Genomic DNA, 24,046 nt, shown 5'->3' on the forward strand with positions numbered 1-24,046 from the left:
CCACTCTGGCTTAGTAAGTTTGCATTATAAAACTTACAAGTAATCATTATTCCAAAGGAAAAAATATTGCAACGAAAAAATATTTAAAATTTGTGTTTGCTACTTAGTAGTAAGATTAGTTTTTTTTATAAACTACTTTACTTTCAAATTACATTATTTCCGTTATACAACAATTAACAAGGAATAACTGTTTATAACTTTCCTATAAAACCTGAAAACCAGTCCAATGCTTTATCTCGGACCTCACATAAATACCCCATGTACTACCCCACCCACCCCAATAAACAACACTTTATATTTTCACTTCCACAGATGGAAACATCCCAGTAACTAAACGACCATTGAACCATTATCTTAAGAACAAATTGCCCGATTCTTTCATGACAAATGATCCAAGCAAAGAGGTAAGTTTTACTACAAGCTAAATAGTTCAGTTCGTAGTTTCACTTTTTATATTAAAAGGAATAATAGAAAATAAAACTTTCGAATTTTATAAAAATATATTAGGTCAAAAATTTTGCATATTTCTATAGTACAATACCTTTAGTCAACATATCGACTCGAAAAGTTTGCATGCTTCTATAATACAGTACAGCTTCAAATACATACCTTTTTTTCAACAGGTCTTATGCTTGACACGTGTGATATTCGGCTTGACACGATATTGGCACACACTCTACACACCCAGTATTCTATCAACCGATCGACCGTTGCTCCCAATATCGGACTTCGTCAACACAAAACTATCAGCTAAATGTAGCCGTCAATTGCAAGGTGAACAGTTTGTTTATTTGATTATTAAACAAGTGCATCTTATTTTTAATACTATTAAGTTTCATCAGCCAGCAAAGTATTTAACATTCCAGGATGTTTAAAATTGTAAATTCTGGGTGGTTTAAACCATTTAAGGAACAACCCCTGAAAAGCTCTTGTCAATAGTAATTTTAAACATTATGTATTAAACCTTATGTTTTGTTTTTGTCTTGCTAAAATGCACAAAGTTGAAGTAATTTTGTAATTTAGGTTTTGTACATCTACACCCCTTCTTGACACATAAACAAAATTTTAAACTTTTTAATTCCACTTTTTTAAACAACAATTTAAAATTTCATTTCAGATCCTCTGATGATCATGACGGGTGAACTTCCCTCCTGGTTGAGTGAGATTGCTCACGCCTGTCCCTTCGTCCTCCCGTTTGACATCCGGCAACTTCTCTTCCGGGTCGTCTCTTTTGATCGGGATCGAGCAATGCAACATCTTCTTGACTCCGGACTCTTATCGGATGTAAACACAGCTTCTTCCTCTGCAGGAACAGGATCACTTAGTCAGGATTCAAACAACCGTTTTATGCCAAAGATTGAGAAGAAAAAGGTATGAAATATCACAACAGTTTTTAAGTTAAACGTATGTTTGTATTAAAAAGCTTTTGTTTTTACTTGAAATTTGTATTAAAACTTGCAAGACCCTTTTACCCATACTGCTATTTAATAACACTGTATTTTAAACTATATAAAACAATTTTTTAATCAACTGTGTAATTCTTTTTTAATAGTTGTTTTAAAAGAACCATAATATAATTTTATAAACTACACTTCTACAATCTACATTTTAAAACTTTTTAATCCCCAGTGTTCAGTCAAGCGCGAAAACCTACTCCAGCAAGCGGAGAAATTAATGGCAGACCACGGTCACACTCGTTCATTACTTGAAGTACAATATGAGGGTGAGGTGGGTACAGGGTTGGGTCCCACCCTCGAGTTCTACACCCTTGTCAGCCATGAACTTCAACGCAGCAACCTCAGTTTGTGGAGGTCTGACGATAACAGCAACTCTGTTGGTAAGATATTTTTCAAAACTAGATATATAATAAACAATTTTTTTAATGTTTCTTAAAATTTGTTTTAGCAATTCTTAAAAGTATATTTTAGCACTTTTTAAAAATATATTTTAGCTCTTTTTTAAAAATATATTATAACTAATATTTTACTTATATATGGTAATTTGTTTACTATTTTATTTAGTAAATTACTTTTTAAGCGCATTAAGTTTTTGAAAATATATTAAATAGGAATTTACTGCCTAATTTTATTTCAACTTTTCACTAAATAAATAGTAAATAGTTATCAACACAGTAAACTTCATTTATTCTCAACATCATATTATCCACCCCCAGATCAAAGTCACAACATTGAACAAACCTCAGCAAAGAAAATGCTCAAAAAACTTTCCGAGATCGTGGAGGAGGAGCAGTTCAACTCTCCTGTTGCTATGGAGACGAGTTTTGTTCACTCTCCTGTTGGATTGTACCCTCTTCCAATCGGCCGGACATCAAAACTTGGTCCGATCGCAAAAGCTTGTTCCAAGTTCAGATTCCTCGGAAGATTTTTCGCCAAAGCTGTGATGGATGGGAGACTAGTGCGTGAGCTTCGTGTTTTTGCTGTGTTTTTCAAGTTCTGCTAATGAATTATGTTTTGTAAACTTCTAAACCAGTGTTATATTTAAGAAATAGAGTTAATAACAAAAGTTGTTCACAAGAACATTTTTGAAATCGGTCTTTGTGGAGAGTCTTAAATATAATGGCCAACCATAACTACAGAGAATATGTATAAATATAAACAACTTTTGCAAAAAGGACACAAATTTTGGGTTAAAAATTTTTTTTTACCCTCCTATAACTGACATAAAATTTTAACTTATAATTTCCGTACAGGTTGATGTTCCCCTCAGCATGATATGTTACAAATGGTTCCTGAGTCAAGAACACACAATAACCTGGTTAGACCTTGAGCAAGTCGACCCTGGAATGTCTCTTACATTCAACAAACTAAAACGTCTACTACACCAACGACTGACCATTGAACAACAGCAATCGGTATGTCTGTTGTATGAATTTGGCAATCCTACATGGGTGAGGTCCTGCAGCATGGCACAGTTTGGGGCCTAGGATTTAGACCAAGAATAGCCCATTACCCGACTTTATTCTAAAAATTTTGGGTGAATAAATTCATTCATATAAAAATGTCCAAATTTACACATTAGTAGAGTGAATAAATTATTGTTTGTTGATTTGATGATTTAATCAGCACATCAGCAGTGTCCCATCTAAGCGTTCGTCAAAACTTACCAAAAAGATTGTAACTTAATCCACAGAAAAACAATTAAAAAGTCTTAAAAAAACTTTTTGTATTTTATTTGTGAGCCTTCCAGCCCACCCCCACTTTAAAACCTTAATTCCACTCGAATAAAAGCAATAATATGCTCATTACACTCATCTCGCTTTATTCCAGGATGAAATGGAAGAAAAAATAAACGCTGTGACAATGGATGGATGTAGACTGGAGGACCTCGGACTTGACTTCCTCCTCCCAGGTTTCCCCAACATTGAGCTGATGAAGTCCGGAGCAAAAACCTCTCTCTCAATCAATAATCTTGATAAATATCTCAACGTAAGTAATCTGCAGATAACAGTTGCATGCTGCACTTAAAAAATGGCCACTTGCCATTATTTGTAAAAAAATGTTCTATGACCTATCTCATGCCTTTTAGTTTTTCCATCTCCAGTCATAATTAAAGTAGACTACCACTTAATTGACTGGGCTGCCTACTACGAAAGTTCAGAATTAATTTATCTTTATTAGTCTATATTTCAGTGTGTTGCGCCCAAAAATGTTTTTATAATTTTTAAAGCACTTTTATAATTTTTAAATATTTTAAATTTTTTTTTACAGTTGATCGCATACTGGACACTGAGTGAAGGGGTTCGTCAGCAACTTGATGCAATGAGAGATGGATTCCAATCTGTGTTTCCACTTCAAGCAATTGACTATTTCTTTCCAGAGGAGGTATATGCAACATTCGTTCATACATATAATATACATAAATTCATTAGTGGTTCATCTGTTAAAAAAGTGGCGTGTTTTCGACGTTTTGTCTGCCATTCGGCAACACTTCACCAGGAATATAAAATACACCGCTTTTTTATACCAAATAAGACCTGGAAGATTATTACATTATGTCTGGTGGCAGGAGTAACAAAATTTACATTCCAAACTTAACATATTTTGCCACGTTTAGTTGGACCAGTTGTTCTGTGGTGCAAGATACCAGCCTTGGAGTGAAAGGGAGCTCGCCGACTCGTGTCGCACCGACCATGGTTATAACCACGACAGCGAAACTGTGAAAACCTTGTTTCGTGTGTTGTCACAATACGACGCAGCTGAACAACGAGCCTTTTTACAGTTTGTAACCGGAAGTCCACACTTGCCTGTGGGGGGTAAGTGAATGAATGTTACTTATTTATCCTCGCGCGACAACGGCAGTATTTACGGCACAGGTGTTCTGTTTCATATTCGACATACCTTCTGCGCGCTTAGAACTTTTATTTAAAGTTTCTTTGTTGTTTTGTATAGCCGTTAAAATAGGCAGCTGATTTAATTTTGTTTCAGAAAAAACTTTTTATTTTTGTATGCGGTGTCGACTCAGTACAGGTGTATCCGTCCATAGTTGTTCAAATTTATTATTGTCTTCATATTTTTAACAGGTTTACGTTCTCTGCACCCTCCTCTCACCATCGTGCGCAAAACCTGCGAGGAGAACATGACGTCGGACAGCTATCTTCCGTCGGTGATGACGTGTGTGAACTACCTAAAGCTGCCTGAATATTCGAACGAGTCTGTGATGCGAGAGCGCTTACAAAAGGCGGCGCAAGAAGGCCAGAAATCCTTCTTGCTTTCATAACCACCCACCCAAGTGCTATCGTATCCACCAAGTGATTTTTTTCAATTTTTGTGTGTTTTTGCCTCCTACGTTCATCAAACACGGCTGCTTCACCATACCGCTTGTCCCACTTTCTTTTCACGACTGTTCCTGATTGTTCTTCGTTCTGTTCGCTCACAACGACGCCAAACCATATCACCATAATACAAACTAGCTGTTGCAATTCCACGATCTCGCCCTATGCCGTACTGCAAACACCACGTCTGGGATTTCCCAAACTGAACTCGTATACCAAGGCAACCTGTATCCGTGGTGCGTATCTATACCAGTGTCGTGAATCTATATTTATTCTACTTTTCAATGCGTCGTGTGCAAGATTTTCCAGTGTATTGCTTGAACAATGTTTGAGTCGGAAAGTTGAATCCGAAGTGGCATTGATTCTCTTTAAAGCTTTTTCTCTTTTACCGTCGGCTTGCACAGCACCAGTACACACGTGTCTCTCGTTCTTAAAACGTACCTTTGAGAGTCTCGTTGTATTATGTAGAAAGCATGTGGACCTTTCTTTGCTTCGTAGGACAGCGTTATGTCGGTTGTTGACCATGTTTTGTGCGAAAGCTTTATTACACGCAATCTGCTGTTCTTGTGCGGTGTTACTTTCAATTGAAATCTTGTACCACCTTGTGGCTGCAAAAATCTGTAATAGTTCAAGTTTAAACATGGACACAATGGACATCAAAAACAAACTGTAAACAGACCAGAAAAAGTGCATTTTAACAGTCCACTGATTTTTTTCTGAATAAACGGAGCTTAGATCAGTATAACTATAAAGTCTCTAAATTTAACGTCCCGTGCAGAGTCGTGGCCATCAGTCTTCTGTGTTTACTTTTAAGAAAACTGTTTGCTTTGGTGATGACGACAGCAGTACAGGTGTCTATATTGTCACAACTTCCCACGGTAGCTCATTCAGTACAGACAAAACCTTTGAGTAAGTTTCATCATGATTTCGTTAAAAGAAAGTCGCAAATTTCGTCTCCTTGTGATTTTTGCCGCTGTTTGTCTTTTGCAACTTACCCAAGGTGCAGACGAGCAGAAGCCGGACAAATACAACGAGTTTGGAGGTGACGATCCACAGATTGCTATCGAACTCGCCATCGTTCTTGAGCCACGTGGTCGTCAATGCTTCTACCAGTACATTAGAAAAGGTTCCGAACTTAAGTTTTCTTACACGGTAACTTATTGAACGTTTTGTGTATTATAAGCTCAACTATTATAATTACCAGGTTCAAACGCCATCGACGGCAATAACAACAAACGCTATTTCATCTTATATTCGAGATCCATTTGAAAACCAAGTTTTTGCCACTCATCTTGAAGATAAGGTCGACATTCCACCTTTCGAAATAAAAAATGAAGGTAAATATAAAGTACTTGTGCGCATCCAGGCTGTATCAACTGAAGCGTTATAAATTATACATTAATTATTTCTGGTTATAGGTGTGTACGAATTTTGTTTTAACAACTTCATCGGTCGCTTCCTTTACAAAAAGACGGAATTTTTCATTGGAATTATCAATCCAACTCGAGTTTTTAAAAAGATGGACGTCTTAAATGAAACTCTTCAAGTGTATGACGGCTTAACGGTTTGTTTCACGTTTTGTCAAATATTAGATACTATAGAGTACGATAATAGATGGATACCATATGCACAAATAAATTCCATATTTCTTTATTGGGTTTTAAACAATAACGCCGTTTTAGAATCGTGAGGCTACAGTTTTATCGTGAGGCTACGAAAAATATTCTTAGTTTACCACCAAACGGGACGAATGTGAATGAATGAATGAATGAATGAATGTAATGAATGACGAGAAAAGAGTTTCAAAACTTGTACACGTCAGCTTACCCCATCATACTATACATGCTAAGTTTGATATATTGCAGGCTTGGGGAAGATGGGACACCTTTCACTCTATTGTTAAAAGTTAAAAACATATCACCCCTGCTCTACTTTATGTTGAATTACAGCTTGGTTAATGGTAATCGTAAGCTTGGTGTTTCATCTATCCAGGACAGAGTACGCGGAATCTCTTCTACTATTTTTCACGTGGAGCATCAGATGTACTTTATGCGAAGACTTGAAGGTGCGGACCTTGCTTATCTCGAACAGAATCTTCAATATATCAACCGGTGATGTACAGAAATTTAGTCTCCTGCGAGCTTAGTATATTGTTTAAATAATATTAAAGTATTGCCTTTTGTTTTAGAATGTCTGCGCTCACAATTGTCGGCGTAATCGCAGTTGCCTATATGCAGATCCTGATCTTGAAAAGATTTTTCCGTGAGCCAAAAATAACGGGTAAAGCAAAGCCAAGAGCTTAGAACTCAAACCAGATGATTTCAAAACCTGAAACACTTCCAATTATTCGGAACCTTTAAAACACGAAATGTGAAACATTATTTTGATTCTTTTGTGAAGTTTTGCTCAACAACGGCGGGAAATTATGGGGAATCACCTTCAGTGATAGTATGTTTACCGCGTTAAAACTTTATCTCAGCAAAAAATATAATACGCTCGTGCAGTTAATATTCATTCTTTGAAGTTTGTAAAACGAAATTCAATACAAATCTTCTTTTATCAAAGTCTGCTAAGTAATTTGCCTTTAAGCAGGTCCAGAACGAGCTAAAGTTCATAACGAGTTGAGCGATAAAATTTAGAACGAAAACACTGCAGTTTTCAAGCGAGAAATATTTACACGCTTTGTGGTAAAGACTCTACAAACAGTTCATATTTGCATATCTGTATTGTTTTGTGTTTTCCATTTAACGTATAAAATAAGGTACTAACAGTAATTGCAGCGTATATGTTACAGCCATATTTGCAAAAACTAAAAGTGTATAAGACATATCACGCAAATGACGCAGTCAAACTACAAGATCGATTGGAACAAACGCGTGCGACAAGAATATTTCAGTCTTCGGCAACAGAAACGTTTTCAAAGAAGCGATAAAATAAAATCAGCTTTTACTACAAATCTATCATTGATTGCCGAACAGCTAACTGAACTGAGCAGCACATTACCAGAAGTTAAAGCATAATGTGTGAACGCGGATGGCTCGTTTGACGATCGCCCTATTACAAAGTAATTATAGCGTTCAGTTATTGCAATAATAACATAGGCTTTATTGTGTTTGTAACTTTTGCCTTGAGGTTGCATAGGTGATACTGGGCATCAAACTAATGATGGTGCACAATTTGCAACATGATTTTTAGCTGTATTTAATGTGAAAAATATTTAGTGTCCAATTAATAAAATTAACCCTATAAATTCTTAATATGATAAAATATTTGATATAATATCTATTATCTATTGTTTTAATATTTATAGTCTGTTGTTTTATTTTTAGATCATGTGTTGTCAAGAGCAGTGTTCATGCATATCGAGACCAAGCTGTTCCGTTGTACACCTTGAACACAGTCCCTAGTCTTCCCATATGCTATTCATGGGTGCGTGGTAAATTAAAATGATTTTTAAACTTTTTTTTAATGACGCTTTATCACAGGTTCCCGTTCATCAAAACTTCATGGTAGAAGATGAAACAATATTACATAACATTCCTTATATGGGTGATGAGGTAATTTTTCAAATCGTTTTACACCACGGAAACTAAAAGCTTTGTTTAACAGTGTTTATTATACTTGTTGTCAAAGTAAGCTATGTCATTAAAACTTGGCATATAGCTTAAATACAATTTAAAGTTTTTCCATAGATATATAATATATACTACCAGATCATACCAGGTTTGAGGCTAAATGCGTCTTTTATTTTAAGGGGCATATCGTGCAAAAAGTAGAACGCTTGTTTTATACCTTCTATGTATAAATGCTTTGCCACTAGAGGTTAAAAAAGTAACTTAATTTCATTTATTTATAAATATCACTGAAAACTTTGGAACTACGTTGAAATTAATATTTTTTAATGTTTTAAAAGTTAATCAGTGTTCACATACCCTTATTAAACACTGCTGCATCACACGGTATAAATGACATTTCTTAACTTAATTCTTAAGGTACTTGATGAGGACGGAGCATTTATTGAAGAATTAATAAAAAATTATGATGGGAAAGTCCATGGAGATCGTGAAGGCGACTTTATCAACGATGAGTTGTTTCTCGAGCTTGTACAGTCGTTAAACCAGTTAAACATGCAAAGGTTTTTTGATTTTTAACGTTTTGACTCGGTGCAAATGATGCTCTGTTTTCTCTTTCCAGATTTTTTTTACAGAAAATTAAGTATGAACTCATTTTTTATCTAATTATTATTTGTATTAGTCCGGAATGTAATTCAAAATAAAACATGACTGCAATTGGAAAAAAGCTTTGAAATGTCTTAACAGTTACATTCATTTATTCAGTTTCAATAAAATAATACCTAAGCTTTAAAATAAGCAACACAAACAATCCCAATTAAAAAAGCACTTGATCGGATCAATTTACTAAGCTTACATTGTGTTCTGTAATGGAACAAGGTATAAAAGAATTGAGGGGTGACACTGACATCACCTTTTTTTAATGCCCAGCCACATATTCAACCCCAAATTATTGTTGTGGTGCCACTTTTGATAACAGTACTATACAAAAATGTTGTCTTTCACCAGATCGCGAAGACCTCTCCGTAACAAAATGAATGATGGGAAGGAAAAAACTCCAGAAACAATCGAGGTAAAATAATAATATTTTTTCTTTTTTCTAATAAATAAATAATAAACTTATAATAAATAAACTAAAAATATTTTATATTTCTTTCTAACATCTTCCTTCTTACAGAAGAGCAAAGAGTTGAGCACAGAGGAAGAAATAGATGTCGTATCAGATGGAAACAAAGATGGGGAAACAAGTAACGACCCAAACTCCAACTTACCTTGTCATCAGATCTTCTCGTCTATTGCCGACCTTTTTCCAGATAAAGGTAAAAACTTGTGTCCCAACTACTAAAAAATTAAGTAAGCTTAAATGCAAAGATACATCTGTCCGTATTGCTTTAGTAAAAGATTTGTGAGCTGTGCATCTTGTCAAACTTTTTTATTGTCTTTCTATTGACATATTGCATAAATTGCAACATATTTTATACCTTATTTTTATTATTAATTCAATTATAAATTGTTTTACATCTTTTTTTGCCTGAGCCATCTAATTTTAATAAAAAAGACGTGTATACTATGCATATAAATTTATTTAAATTAAAGTTTGTAGACAAAACTTAAAAAAATTTCTTAAGGTTTATTCCTAAATTTGCAAAAAATTGTCTTCCAGGTTCAGTTGAAGATTTAATCGAGAAATATAAAGAACTCACAGAAGTTTCAGATCCAGATAAAGTGGTTCCTGATTGTACACCTAATATCGATGGTTCTTCCGCTAAATCTGTTGCCAGAGAAAATGCTCTTCATTCATTTCATGAATTGTTTTGTAGAAGGTAAGAGATTGTGTTTTAATTTTTTTAAAGCCTAAAAACTGAAAATAAATAAACTTCTGGGAATGTAAAATAGAGTAAGCTCTGATCTTTAGACTATAGGTTAGAGTTCAAGGCCCTGTGTTGCCACCATTGTTGGCATGCATGTCCTGTTCTGGTTCCTAATAAGTTTCCTGAATTGTCATAATAAGTTGCATATATTTATCTACATATTTGTCTCCAACTAAAGAATGTGAGATATTTCTTATTTCACCACAAAATAACAATATGTATCTGACAAAACCCAAATATGTTGAATTGTCTTATTCTTCATTAATCATAACAATCAAAAAAATTGACGTTACTGTGCTTAAAGTGTTGTATGTAGCATTTATGTAGCATGCATAGTTATTTCTAAATATTTAAAATGTATTTTCATATATAATCATTTTTCATCTTTTGACCAGAACTATAACTGGTTCAAGTGCAGAAAAAAATGTTTAAAATTGGATTGAAATTTGCTGCTGAATAAAATTTTAATGTCGCGAAAACTTTATTTTCAGATGTTACAAATATGATTGCTTCCAACATAGCCACACCTATCGTCCACCTGCCAAAGTAAACAGAAGAAAAGTTTTAGACGTTCGCGCTCCCACTGAAGTTTGTGGTCCCAACTGTTTTCTGAATCTCGATGGCGCTATGGAGTTCACCCTGGTAAGTCATGCAAAAATTGAATCGAATCTACTTCAAATAAAGAAATTCCCAGCATTTTATGTTTTGGCAGTTGCTGTTGCATTTAATACTTGGATATAAAGTGAAGCTGCTTTCCTTAAAACTACTTGCATATAAATATGTTTTAACATTTAACCTAATATTTATTATTTTAGGTGTTTTGAATTCTAATGTTTATTATTTTACCAGTTTCACCGTCGAGCGTCCATGAGGCACAGTTCAAATAAGAAGTTGCAGCAATTAAGAAGTGGAGGCGGGGGATCCGGAAGCAGCAGCGGGAGTCGACCAAGCACTCCAACGCCAAGTGAAAGTGAAACCGACACAACGGAAGGTTTGTCTTAAAATTTATTTGACAACAAAAAAACATAACTTGGTTGAAGCATTTGCTGATGTACGCCCACAACTGTTATAATGAAATACAACTGGAATGGGAAAACATATCGCTCTTTTTTTTTGTAACCGAAATGTCGTTTAAATTATTTTTATTTTTTATGTTGCTCCTTTGAAATTGCATTAAAATATAAAATGTTTTTTTACAGGCTTTCAAAGTGTTTTTTATTATAAGTGTGACTCTTTTATAGAAAAAGACAGTTCTAGTTTGGTTAAGTTGGAAGATCTTCCGGAGCAGCTTCGTGAGGTTGAATGGGATGGAGCAGAGTCAACTCTATTCCGTGTCCTCCACGAGACTCTTCTCACAAACTTTTGTGCAATTTCAAAAATGATTAAAACCAAAAATTGTCAGCAGGTATGAAGTATTGAAGTATATTATGTTAAAACGAACTTTATTTATTTTATAGGTGCAAGTACATTTTTGGGTGTTTTGGAGCATATGCTGTACCATTAAAAAAATACCATTTTATGAGATAGTATGGCGACCGTAATTTTGAACGTTGTTTGGCCGCCTTAATAGTTAGTGGAGATTTAGATACGAAAAACATAAAAGTTATCATTTAAATACAACGACCCAGGTATTCGCGTTCGCTTTGCGTGAAGCATCCAACCTCACGAACCAACCACCTGGTGCAAGCAGTCTTAACCCTGAACACGACAATATAGAGTTTTCACCGCCTAAGAAGAAACGCAAGCATCGTCTGTGGTCACTACATGCGCGAAGGGTTCAGCAAAAGAAAGATAATTCGAGCAGCCACGTGTATAACTACCAGCCCTGCTACCATCCAGGTACATTCATATTTATTTGTTGTTTTTTTAGATAAAAATATATATATAGTATTGTCGGGTAAGCTGAGACACCTTTAGCGCATAATATCCAAATATCCTGATCGTGTTTTAAACAATTAACAACGTTTTTTGCAGTCGTGAGGATACGGTTTTAGAATCCTTTAAGTGTTTTTTGTTTACTATTACATGGGACGAAAAAATAGAATGAATAGGTGTCCCATCTTCCCCCACCCTACTATACATTAATTGTTTGTATAGTAAATACGTAACAGCATTTTTTGTTGCATTTTACAAGAACTTTTGTCGAAAAACGTAGTGCGATTCTTTCCAAATACAAAAATTTTATCCAGTCAACTTATGTAAAAATGTAAAATCCAAATTGTGAAACTTTATGTTTCTCAATTGTGTCAAATACTATAATATTTTCTAGTGTAAAATCGAAAACTTTATAGGCTTGAATTATAAAATAATCACCCACATAGTAACCTACACGGTAACTTGTAAGCTGGCACAAGGTGTATGAACATCCGTGTTATAACGACTGTTGTTTTCCGGCTACGCGAGGATAAAGTAAGTTACATTCATTCATTTATTCATTCAATTTTTCTGTAATTTTTTTGTCAGGCCAACCGTGTGACAGCTCCTGTCAGTGTGTGGCGCTAGGGAACTACTGCGAGAAATTCTGTCAATGCGCGAGTGACTGCCATAACCGCTTCCCTGGGTGTCGTTGCAAGGCGCAATGTAATACCAAACAATGCCCTTGCTATCTTGCTGTGAGGGAATGCGACTCTGACCTATGCACGGTGGGCTAAGATAAATTTATTACATTTGAATCGTAGAAGTACGTTTGTCTTGCTCACAGTCGAAGTACGAGCTTGGAATGGATGTGTTTGTTTTAAAATAATGACGGCGCAATGATTAAAGCGCTCGTCTTTATCAACCAGGGGGTTGAAGCTCTGTGTGGCCACTTTCGTTGGTGATTGTGTGTGTTTCCTTGTGTAAGGTAGTTAGTGGTAATTGCGTCAACCCACTAGTCACTAATGGGTTGTTCAAATTGTCAACTTTACCAAAATCGAAGAAAAAAAATTATATTCAAAATTTTATAAAATACTTGAATGGGCGGGTATAAAAAAGAAAAATAAAATACCAAATCTTTTTTGGGACCCCCCAATATTCAGTCTTGATAAATTGTGGGGGGGGGTTTTTTTTTTCGTTTACTCAGCAATGCGGGGCCGACCAGTTTGGTGAAAACGCATGGAAATGTTCATGCAAGAATGTTCTAATACAACGAGGTTTACATAAGCATCTGCTACAAGCTCCATCTGATGTAGCGGGGTGGGGGATCTACATTAAACAGGACGTTGCAAATAAAAACGAATTTATATCTGGTAAGTAGAAACCAGTGTTGTCTCATTGTTTTACAGGCCCTGCTTATGGCAAGGCCGCATACTCGATGTCGGCACATTTTACATTCTGCTTTGAACAGTTTAAAAATGCATTAAAAATCCTGTAAAAAAAAAAATTTTTTGGAATATTTCAGCAAAACATATAAGGTTTTGCGCACCAAACTCAATACCCTATAACGTGCGCAGTTATAGACGCATACATGTGCGCTATTCAGTTTTTATTTCATCTTACATTTATATGCAAGTACTTACAACGATACTAGACTACTTTATTAGTTTAGGTGGTAAATGAGTTAACTTAATGATATTTTGATGTTTAATAGAACAAATAGACTGATACAGTACGATGATATGCTTTGGTTCCATGACACGCACACGCACAGTTTTAACTACATAATACATCGTACATGTTGTAACGCCTTCTAGAATGGGCGTAGTTGTGTATTGACATCTAAGGCGATGTTCCCGTGGGAATAAGCATAACTTAAATAACAATCTCCAGTAAATCTGTACAATTACGTCATCTCTATCTTATCGTCTTATTCGTGTTTCAAATTGATTTTTTCCAGCCATCCTTCAGCAGTTGTAAAATGTTTTTACGATCCACGGATTTAATGAAGTAGTTCCTAACATTACGACAGGCGGCACAATTTATTTTTACTACGTCCTCTTTTTGTGTGCAATTGAACCTAAGATGTACGTAACCGTCCAAATCTTTTAAATTCCATATATTAATGACATTCAGTTCGTTGCCCTTATTTTCAATATGAACTATAAACAAATAGAGTTGTTACGTCATTACAAATCGCCTTTTAGCCGCCCAAGCACGCTAATAGCTAGATAATAACCGATTAAACTATAGCGTACGGGTAACCTGCTTCGCTGTGATATTTAGATAGCGGCCAGTGTGCCTGCAGGCCTAAAGATCTCATTAATCCTGGAAAGAATGTCGTTTTTCGTAGGCAATTCATTAATAATCACAACCGATAAATATAACCGTCCGAGGCACGCATTTAAACGCGTATTCTCCAAACCGGTAATCTACAGTTCTATAATCGTTGTCCCCAGTCTAACTTTATAATCAATTTATTTCCGTCACGTTATAAGCCTATTGGTGTGGGAAACAGTAATAGTAGCGTCATGCCTTTAATATATCATTTTAAACGATTCTCCTTCACATTAGAAGCATGGGTTTTAATTATTCTTCCTAGTCCTCGGGTATTTTTCACTTAAATTACCCCACTACTGCGTATTTTACGCCCCTTGGTTTTCTCTCGAACCCATACACCACTCGCGTAGTTTACCGATATCAAAACGAAAAAACTCCCAATTTGAACGCGCGTAAAACATTGTGTTCTTTCCGCTTCTGTAAGTTTTTCTGAAGCCTCCCCATTTATGACGTGGGTATGCAATGTATTTATAAATCCATCGTAATCTACCAGTGTTTGTCATCGCGAGGCGATGTTTCTTCCAAGTTGCTCCAGCTATATTTGGGCATCGAAATGCAAGGGTGACTAATGCATTGGCAAACCGCTTTGCGCTGAATGGCAATATCGGAGTCCGGTAATCGTTCCTACCGGGTCGTAATGCAGTTTTTTATGGTGCCAATACTTTGTACATGCAGAGTATTGCGGTGAGATCATATCTCAGGACGAAGCAGACCGCCGAGGGAAGGTATACGACAAATACATGTGTAGTTTCCTGTTCAACCTTAACAACGACTTCGTGGTCGATGCCACAAGGAAAGGAAACAAAATCCGATTCGCCAACCACTCCGTAAACCCCAACTGCTATGCCAAGGTGAGAGAGTTTTCGGGTCGTTTCGTTTGATCGCCGTTTGTTTCGACACCCGCCGCGTGTACTCTTGTAAACCCCGGTGTGTTTTTACCCAATCGAAACTGGAGCGCAGATCCGGGTGAGAAGCGGGACGACCAAACACAGGTTTAGTCTCGCTTTTTTTCGCAACAGGTGAATCGCACGACCCGGGTGAGAACCGTGTTTCATAAACAAGAAAGCCGATGAAGCGACGTATTGTTTCCAGCGCACCTGCCACCCAATGTTATCTGACTCTTGCACCTCTCGCGTCTAAAAATCCGCAAAGCCTGTTTCAACATGCGCTTATCTCGCAACTTACCACACCGGTTACCGCATTCTGCTATTCGCAGCTTCCCGCTCTCGCTGCATCTCACACAGGTTTATATTTTTAGCGGTTTTAGCTATTCGTATATCGCTCTTGTCAAGGCGCAGATAATGCATCCTTTGTGTTCTGTTCTCTCGCCGCAGAGATCTCTTGTGCTCGACACCGATATACGATTCAATCAGGTTGCGCCTGTTTATAAAGAGCTTTCGCTTGTCAGCGGCTCCACGAATTGGCAGACACCCAGAAAGCTAATTGACCACAGCCCTACAGTCAGTAAAAGCTACACTTGTGGGTCTTTATGGGAAAAGTAATTGCTCCTGTTTACACTCTACACCACCATTTCACCGAAAAAACACCCAATAACGTATAACTAAGCGCCGTCCAAGCAAAAACAGTTATCCTTGTTTTGTCCCTCAGTAGGGATACATTAAGTGATTACAGTCTTGAAAAACACAACAAAGTATTGTCGTTAAGATAATGTAATGCAATCTCTACATATGTCTAGTTGACAGACAGTCTCCAATTTAGCTCGAAATGCGTCAGCCGAACGCTATACAAACGGCCTGAAACATACCTGGGTATAATTGACAGTAAGCTATTATCTCAAACTGAAGCTCCTTCCTTACAAAGGTGATGATGGTTAACGGCGACCACAGAATCGGGATCTTCGCCAACCGACCTATCCAGGCAGGGGAAGAACTCTTCTTCGATTACCGTTACAGTCAATCCGATGCCATGAAGTACGTAGGCATAGAACGAGAAATGGAGCCCGCCTGAAAGCATGTTGCCAGTTTCAAGTGATTTTTACCGAACAGCGATACAGCATGTCTTATGTCGGCAACACTACTAAAGGGATATTGTTTTTCCGAAAAAGAATTTTCTTTTTTATTTGCGTGCAACGTTAAACTATATTGATTTAAGATTGTGTTGCAATATTAGCATCAATTACAAAAAAATCATTGCGAAATCATTTCATTTTCCTACGAAATCGTTGTATTTTTTGCTGAAGTACGCAACATGTAATGTTAATGGTGTCATTTGTATATACATGCACGTTTTAGTTGCTGCTATCCGAAACGTTATCGTGCGCACTGGTTGCACATTAGATGTGATTGAAAATAAACTGGACGCTTCACGAATACGTGTTACAGACGACGCACATGCTCTCGCGACGTGCACTCAATTCTATTTTAATAGAAATGCAGAAACTTATAGCATAAATACGTTCGTTTGAACCTAATTATCATGTCTGGGCGTTACAGAAATCGACCACAAATACACAACTCTCGTTTAAAGCAGAACCTGCCCTTTTCCGGGAGTGGCTCCTCGTTTCCGCTAAACGAGCAATACGTTTCAGATTCCACACACGGTTCATTTCATTAAAGGTTTCCGGTCTTGCAACATGCATGCACAGTCAGCGAACGTTAATCACGAAGGTCCCACTCTCCGGCCAACTTACTTTACCTATAATTGGCCCTTATTTATCACTATGTACCCATTCACTTAAATTTCCTATAAGACAATCGTAGACATGCTTAAATAGCCTCTACCGCACAAATAACTTAGAATTTTGGAATTATCAATATAAAAGAACCATTGTGTTGAAATAACGCTGACTGTTTTCTTAGGTCGACCCTTCTAATTGACTTTACAGTTGTTATTTTCGAAATTTAAAACGAGGTTTGAATCATTTTTTCTGTTTATTATAAAATCACTGTTTTGGGTGAGGGGGCAGTGTTCGATTATGCGACGTTTATGCGCAAAAAAACAGCAGGTCAAGTAGAAAACAATAAAAACAGCAAGACATACCGTAGAAAAATAAATCTCGAAAACGCAACTGTACAAAAGCGTGCAACGTGTGAAAATCGGAACTGCGGGTGAAAATTGCACTGAAGGTATTTAAATGGAAATTTTACGTCGAGAGAGTGAAGGCCGGTTGCTGACAGTGGAGAATTCGTAGAGCAACGTGGCACTTGCAGTCCCTCTTGTCGGGAAATTGAAACGCGAAGTCTGTCCTCAAAACAGGCGCTGTCATGCACCTCTTGTCTTCAGGCATCGCTGTTTTGTTAGCGGGTTTCAAAGGCGATAAAATCTGAATCGGGATTGCGGCTGTCACGGCGCGACGTCTGTACAATCTGGATTGAGGACTCGGCGGTTTAGCAGCAACTGGCGCAACGGTCTCTGGTGTATCTGCCTCACAGGTCCACTCCATTGGCAATGTCTCTCCATGTTTTCTTAAGTGCGCTGCGATGTCTCCAACACTTTGTATACGTTCAGGCACTGGTCGTCGACTCAGCTTAGCTTCCAAGCTGGACAATTGTCCCATGAAGTTAAAGTTCGGTGATATTACACTTCTTTTACTTTTCACATAACGAAAAGCGTCGTTTAAGGAAACACCTCGACACGTAATGAGGTATGCAAGGCATATTGTAGCTGAACGACTGATTCCGGCATGACAGTGAACGAACACTTTTCCGCCTCGTTGTTTTTCTTCATCTGAAAAATAAAATAAATCTGTTATTGAGAATTCGAAAAAGTGATGTTGACATATCATTAATGTGATATGCGACCTTGTTTTTCCCTACGTCATGTGCTAAATATTTGCTATTGTTAAATTTACGTCAACGGCTGGTCGTGCGTGAAGCAAACAATATTGTTGGTTGAATGCGAAGGTTCGATCAAGCCCTGTGACGTACCCAGTCTGCGCAAGTAGACATTGTATGCCCGTATACGGTATTTCCATGTTTGCTTGTTCGCGTCCAGTCTTGCTCTTCTTGTGCTCACTTATCTCACTAAATCTGCTCGGCCTGGCGGCAATTGTGCGAACAAGTCCTGGCAAAACACCCGGCGCCTGCGTCACTCGCGAATCCGAGCTCGCTGCTATAGTTTCCCTCGTCAGGCTCTGCTTGCGTTGGTAAACCAAGTATGCTCGGGTCGCCCTTCGCTCGACGCTATTTTAAGGTATTCGGTCTCTTGTTTGCGCGCCCGGCAAAGGCGAAGAGAGGACACACCAGGTAAGCAACAAACGGCCCATTGTGTGTTTAGAGCAAACAATGCTGCCTCGCGTGCCAGAGAAATATGAGCTGTGACGTAGATAGGACCTGCTAACCATTTCGACCTATTTGGTTTACCGTATGCCGATAATCTGACCCGCTTTTATCGTAGGGTGCATGCGACCACGATTTTCATTTAGATACGGGAAATACGGTTTACACCACAGGTTTGTTGTGCAGGGCAATACAATTGAACAATACAATTCCCACGTCGATATAGTGGGCAACCGCAATGCTGGTATCAAATTGTCTCTGCTCACGCGGGCATTGTTTTAAGCCTGGCAATTTTAAGCGGGTGACGTCAACCAAGCTAATCACGACCACAAGTAGAATCCAAGCAATTATCGCGTTTCTGCTCGGATGAGCACAAAGCGACCAACTGAGCGATGAAACCGTGCCAAAAGTATTTTGAGAATGTCCGACGCAATTTCACTAGATGACTGTAACTACGTCACAGGCTGAACGATAATGCCAGTCATTCTGATGGATCATTTAACTTACGCACAGGCATGACGGCTCTTACGCAGGGTTGACGCAATTCGATATCTTACTCTACGTCGGTGAAATAATTTTCTAGGGGCGCACGAATGAAAACGTGACGTTAAGACGCAATTGATAAACCAGAAAACTAAAGGTTCCAATATCACATTCTTATTTGAACTAATGATTTAGGTGGTACTTACTTATAAAGGAAATAGCTTCGTCGAACCAGGAACTTATATCAGCCTGGCCGTTGTCTTCTACAGGTATTCTTTTGTATTGAAATCGGTCTGGAAAGTGGTTAGGACAATGTGAACTGGCGTTTAAGACTCCTGTAATACCCAAAGCGGCCAATTCGTTTTCCTGAGATGCGTGGTGTGCTGATCCAAGGTAGAGGTGTGGTAATATCTCAACGGGGGAGCCCTAAAAATAAAGCCAGGTTAAGACGTCATCAAATCTAGAGTTATATTTGTCGTCGCCGCAAAAGCGTCAATGACGTTTCGGTTATCCTATCTATTACCAGAACCCGATGTCAGCACAACTAATACGCTGACACCGTAGTTATATATCATACTTCGACTTAATTAGGTGGCAGACTTGACACCCTTAAATGGACTTTGTAATGTCAATTGTCGTCTTTTTACCTGGTCGTAAATGGGTGTAGGTGTCGCTGGTGTCTCGTTTCCCGGTGATCTTTCTTCGTTTGAAAAAGAAAGAGTGTTTTCTAACCCTTCACATAGTTCTGGGAAGTCCACTTGAAAAAGTTTGAATCCGCCTGCGTCAAAAATAGAATTCAGTCTAAGGATTCAAAACCACAAAGCCGAACATACATGTAAACGGCGACAGAGCGACGGAGTTCACGCTTGACCGCTAATGTGTTTAATAGCAAGCCTTTGTCACTATATCCCGACTAAAATTAGCCAATTTAACCTGAGATCGCGTGACAAGAACTCTGGTCTCACGTAATGACTAACCGTAGGCGGGAAGGGGTGGGAATTGTTTTAAGCCCAGACGAGACTAATAGCACCTGGCTTATTATAACCCAAATCCCAAATGAGGATTACCTAATCTCCACATCCTTCTAATTACACACAAGGGTTCTGGTCGGGTCGAGTACCATATTATGACAAAACCGCCTGTCCACACAAACTTACCACTTAAGTATCTGATGTCAGCTTGACCTGACGAGTGCTTCAGCAGCGTCGTTAGAACCGTGTTAGTTGTTCGTCGTTGTACATATTTCTGTGCTTGCTGATCGGCGTCACCATTTTCGTCATAAACGATAACGGTTTTGATATTTCCTTCTGAAAACAGTTTTCTCTTCTCAGCGCTTGAGATTACATTTTCAATGCACATTTCTCCTCTTGATCGTCTCCGGAGGATGCTGTTGCTTCTTATATTGATTGCATTACGAACCCGGCCTTGGTTAAAAACGAGAAACGACCGGCAGTCTATGGCTAAGTAATCTGAAGCTCCTCTTAAAACAGATGCGAATTGCGTACAGGAGATAGGTTGGCTCACCATTTTTTTCTGTTTGTTCGGTTAAATTTCTAAGCGATGTCTGCTTGAGTATGAGAACAGGATACTTGGTTCGTCGGGTATAAATACGCGAGATTTGCCTTCTTTTCATGCTGAGCCACTCAACGTGTTGACATTCTCTCGCTGGTGTTTCTTTCAATGACGTACAGGCCAGTCGCTTTCTCCGTACGTGCGTCATAGTCAGCTTTTGTGGTCACGTGGTGGCTTTGTTGTCGCCCAACCAGCGCACTAAATCCTTTATCTAGCATCACGTGATATACGAACAGGAAACTCCTCCGTCATCAGAGAACCCCATATGCCAGGAAATGACGTATTTTATTCAGATTACGTAAGCCTGTTTTGGCTTGAATTGTAACGCGAACTTTCTACCGCTTTCTCGCAGTAGTAAATATAAATAAACAAATACTTTTCAACAATATTTGCGTCAATCACGACTACATCAGATTTAAAAATAGATCACTTCTCTCTTCTGAATTAAGGCTGCGTAGTATTTACATGATAAATATGCAATGAATTGTTAATAACTAATACCTGACACAGGTTTTACAACTATGTTCACCGCCGTGTAATGGCCGAGATTATGTCCGTGAGTAATAACGTTGCCCACGCCTACTGTTGTTTTGTTTATATAGTTGTATATAATGCGTGGGAAGTTAGAATGTGTGCATGTAGGCTGGACACGACGTAACATGCCTATTTAAATATGATTGCGCCCGATGAGAAACACAGTCATTTGGCCAAACATAAATTGCGCTAATTGTAGAAACAGAGCGTCGGTGTGAAAACCGTGACAAGATGGTGTCAGACAGCGCATGTTAGTTCTAAATATTGCAATGCATTACGCAATCCATCAACATATGTATGTTCGTATTAGTATATTCCCAAACACGTGTCGATTGCGAAACGCATTGGGTTCTATATTTGTATGTAATGTGCATGCGAATAAGTAATTCTAAACCTCGTGAAAGGGTATAATGTTCTAATAGCGTCTATTAGGCCTAATTATTAGCATTTAAAGCCAGACACAATGCGCGCGTTTTAGGCATATGAGACAACATGTAAAATGTATTGGTTCTTTATCATTTTAACACATCTTATCTGATGACATTTTTACATCCCTTGCATCTTTTGAAATATATCGATTTAGTAAAAAAATGGCCTATGCGACGAAAAATCATATTCGCGAGCGGAAGAGCCGGTAAACCGAAAAGTAAATATACGTGGATCCGCTGCGACGGAAATTAATTCCGTAGCGGATGTTTTAATATTACACCACCGTGGTGGCACAATGCATTTTGCTTCACACGTATAAGCCATACCACAAGACCCGTATCAAAATAACATGACGTCTACATTGAGCTTATTATAAACCACCCTACCGTACACACAGCACGATGCATACGTGACATTTTCCAGCCCATGAATTTTCTGCGCTGGTTGTAATTATCCAGCGCCATATGGCCACTTGTGAGCGGCTTTACTGTTGTTGCGAAGTTGTGACTACGATGATTACAATTCGTCACAAATACAACATCGCGGTTACTAATAACACGCGCTTTCTGACTCGGCGGTGATTCATACCTCGAGTGTAATAATCTTGACTCGGGTGTGTTTAATCTGTGAATTGCGCCGTTTAAATTTGAGAAGTGTTGACCTGAAGTAAATATTAGAAATAATCGGGTATTTTTGGCTCGAGGCTATATTTTCCCGGTTGACTTTGGTTACGAATAGCAAACACAGCAAAATATAAATTGCAAGAAATGTTATATTTGTCCGAACGCTTTGACTTCGCAGTTTACAATCATCTTCCAGTAGATTTCTTGTCCCATTTGGTATAGTACACAAAGAGTATTTACTAAAATATATTACCGTAGACCCCATGACTCTAAAAGAGGTTTGCGAATAGTTCAAAACAGGACTACGATACATGGGATTTAGGTGGTTACCGCATCCCATTTTACCCCACATTTATATAAGATTGAAATTCTTACATAATATCGATCACTGGATAGCTTACGTCAGGTTTAGCGAAATAAAAAGTGACGTGCGGTGATGAAGTCATCTCTTTTCGTACTCCCAATCTGCCAAAACATAAATTTTTAATTTCGACCAGCACTCCTGTAAAGTATAGCGCACGCATCGGCCTTTTTTAAAGCCACCCTGTTTCCTGCTTCCTCATTTATGGTTTAAAACACAAGCGCCGGCTGTTACAGCCCACCTCTATTTCTCCTTTCGATTTTACGTCATAATCATGATCACAGAAGATTGATGTCCGATTTAGGTTTTTAAATTGACCATCTGGTTCCAGCATAGTTAGATGTTAATAATGGTCTATTATTATTTTCTCCATTCAGGATCATTATAATGGCCACCGTATAAAACATCTAATGTAAATGTCATTAATAGGTTCCGGGACACATTTACGAAAGTGAACCGCCTTATATTTATTCATAAACAGACAGCAATGGTCCCACGCTGATACAACAACCTTTACACAATGAAAGGAAATTTACATTGTTGTTTCGTACGTTTGCTGGTATGACGTACCGTACCATATTACTTTGTCTGCCATTTCTTTGTATTGAATAATATCATATACCTGTTCACCACGTTCGCTCGTGTTATTCCATTTCTCTTACAGTTGAATCATTCTGTATTCGGCCGAACTATGTATCCATGTGACCGAACAATATAAGCGCCGCTCTTTTCCAACAAAATTTGAGGACTCGTTGTCATCGAAGCGAACGGTTTCACATCCACCCGATAATTTTATCATCTGCCGTATATACATAAATATCCTCCAAAAAATAATAATTATCACCAACAAAGTGACATACTTGATGACTCGTAAGCTGGCATCACGAGGTGTATGGAACAGAACAAGTTACTTTTATTCATTCATTTAAATCGTTTTCCATTTACACTGTGAGTAGGCTTTAAACGCACAACATCAAATCGTATATATCCGTCATAGCATATACAAGATAAAATAAAAAAATGAACGTGGCGGACATAATATAGTAGGGTGGGAAAAGATGGGACGCCTTTTAACTCTATTTTCTCGTCTCATTTGGTAGTAAACAAAGAACATTTAAAGAATCATAAAACCGTATCCTCACAACTCTCAGACCGTTGTAAAGTGTTTAAAACATGATCAGATATTTGGATATTGTGTTCTACAGGTGTCCCATGTTCCCCCATCCTACTAAATATAAAGTACTATTCTGCTTAAAATGCAAAATTCTGACCAAGAAACACGCCAAAAGTAATCTCCGGTTATGTGTATTTAAAAACGTATCAATAAGTTAATAAGTAAAGACACGACAACTTTTCCACCAGAGGGCACTGAGTTTA

At 37.8% G+C, this 24,046-nt stretch overlaps 4 protein-coding genes and 1 long non-coding RNA gene across 6 annotated transcripts in view; 3 read left to right on the forward strand and 2 right to left on the reverse strand.

Moving 5' to 3' along the window:
* LOC100176261 (E3 ubiquitin-protein ligase TRIP12) overlaps window positions 1-5,396 on the forward strand; it is a 24,602-nt gene extending 19,206 nt beyond the window's left edge. Inside the window, exons 39-48 of the mRNA XM_026833912.1 lie at window positions 304-404; window positions 624-774; window positions 1,118-1,371; window positions 1,630-1,837; window positions 2,174-2,415; window positions 2,711-2,872; window positions 3,288-3,446; window positions 3,729-3,842; window positions 4,075-4,273; window positions 4,541-5,396. Of these exons, the coding sequence (XP_026689713.1) occupies window positions 304-404; window positions 624-774; window positions 1,118-1,371; window positions 1,630-1,837; window positions 2,174-2,415; window positions 2,711-2,872; window positions 3,288-3,446; window positions 3,729-3,842; window positions 4,075-4,273; window positions 4,541-4,737 (1,787 nt within the window). The 3' untranslated portion in view covers window positions 4,738-5,396. The remainder of the gene's footprint in view (window positions 1-303; window positions 405-623; window positions 775-1,117; window positions 1,372-1,629; window positions 1,838-2,173; window positions 2,416-2,710; window positions 2,873-3,287; window positions 3,447-3,728; window positions 3,843-4,074; window positions 4,274-4,540) is intronic.
* A 222-nt stretch (window positions 5,397-5,618) lies between these two features.
* On the forward strand, window positions 5,619-7,434 carry LOC100175125 (transmembrane emp24 domain-containing protein 6-like). Of its 2 annotated transcripts, XM_018814455.2 has the most exons (6): window positions 5,619-5,701; window positions 5,793-5,944; window positions 5,997-6,129; window positions 6,211-6,356; window positions 6,785-6,903; window positions 6,981-7,434. In XM_018814455.2, exons 1-6 carry the CDS (start codon window positions 5,626-5,628, stop codon window positions 7,093-7,095), a joined length of 741 nt encoding a protein of 246 aa, XP_018670000.1. In that variant the 5' UTR covers window positions 5,619-5,625; the 3' UTR covers window positions 7,096-7,434. The 2 variants fall into 2 exon arrangements, with proteins under 2 accessions (XP_018670000.1, XP_002126318.1); XM_002126282.4 differs by having other exon boundaries at window positions 5,647-5,944.
* A 195-nt stretch (window positions 7,435-7,629) lies between these two features.
* On the forward strand, window positions 7,630-16,756 carry LOC100177449 (histone-lysine N-methyltransferase EZH2). Its single transcript, XM_009859130.2, has 15 exons — window positions 7,630-7,694; window positions 8,122-8,221; window positions 8,278-8,349; window positions 8,785-8,927; window positions 9,373-9,436; window positions 9,542-9,683; window positions 10,028-10,187; window positions 10,727-10,877; window positions 11,085-11,226; window positions 11,477-11,640; window positions 11,864-12,074; window positions 12,699-12,877; window positions 13,297-13,462; window positions 15,105-15,280; window positions 16,251-16,756. The coding sequence occupies exons 1-15, from the start codon at window positions 7,630-7,632 to the stop codon at window positions 16,395-16,397; spliced, it is 2,082 nt and encodes a 693-aa protein (XP_009857432.1). The 3' UTR covers window positions 16,398-16,756.
* Window positions 16,757-17,302: 546 nt separating this feature from the next.
* On the reverse strand, window positions 17,303-21,144 carry dusp1.2.4.5 (dual specificity phosphatase). The gene is given in 4 exon segments (NM_001078479.1): window positions 17,303-18,116; window positions 19,357-19,576; window positions 19,798-19,928; window positions 20,308-21,144. Coding segments are annotated over 4 exon segments (1,305 nt in total). The 5' UTR covers window positions 20,678-21,144; the 3' UTR covers window positions 17,303-17,532.
* A 1,295-nt stretch (window positions 21,145-22,439) lies between these two features.
* Window positions 22,440-23,587, reverse strand: LOC108950104. The gene is made up of 2 exons (XR_001975075.2): window positions 23,292-23,587; window positions 22,440-22,773 (listed from the first exon to the last, which is right to left on the reverse strand). It is a non-coding gene; the product is annotated as an uncharacterized LOC108950104 (long non-coding RNA).
* Between the last annotated feature and the right edge of the window lie 459 nt (window positions 23,588-24,046).

Source organism: Ciona intestinalis, chromosome 1 (assembly GCF_000224145.3).
Source record: "Ciona intestinalis chromosome 1, KH, whole genome shotgun sequence".
Classification (NCBI taxonomy): Eukaryota; Metazoa; Chordata; class Ascidiacea; order Phlebobranchia; family Cionidae; genus Ciona; species Ciona intestinalis.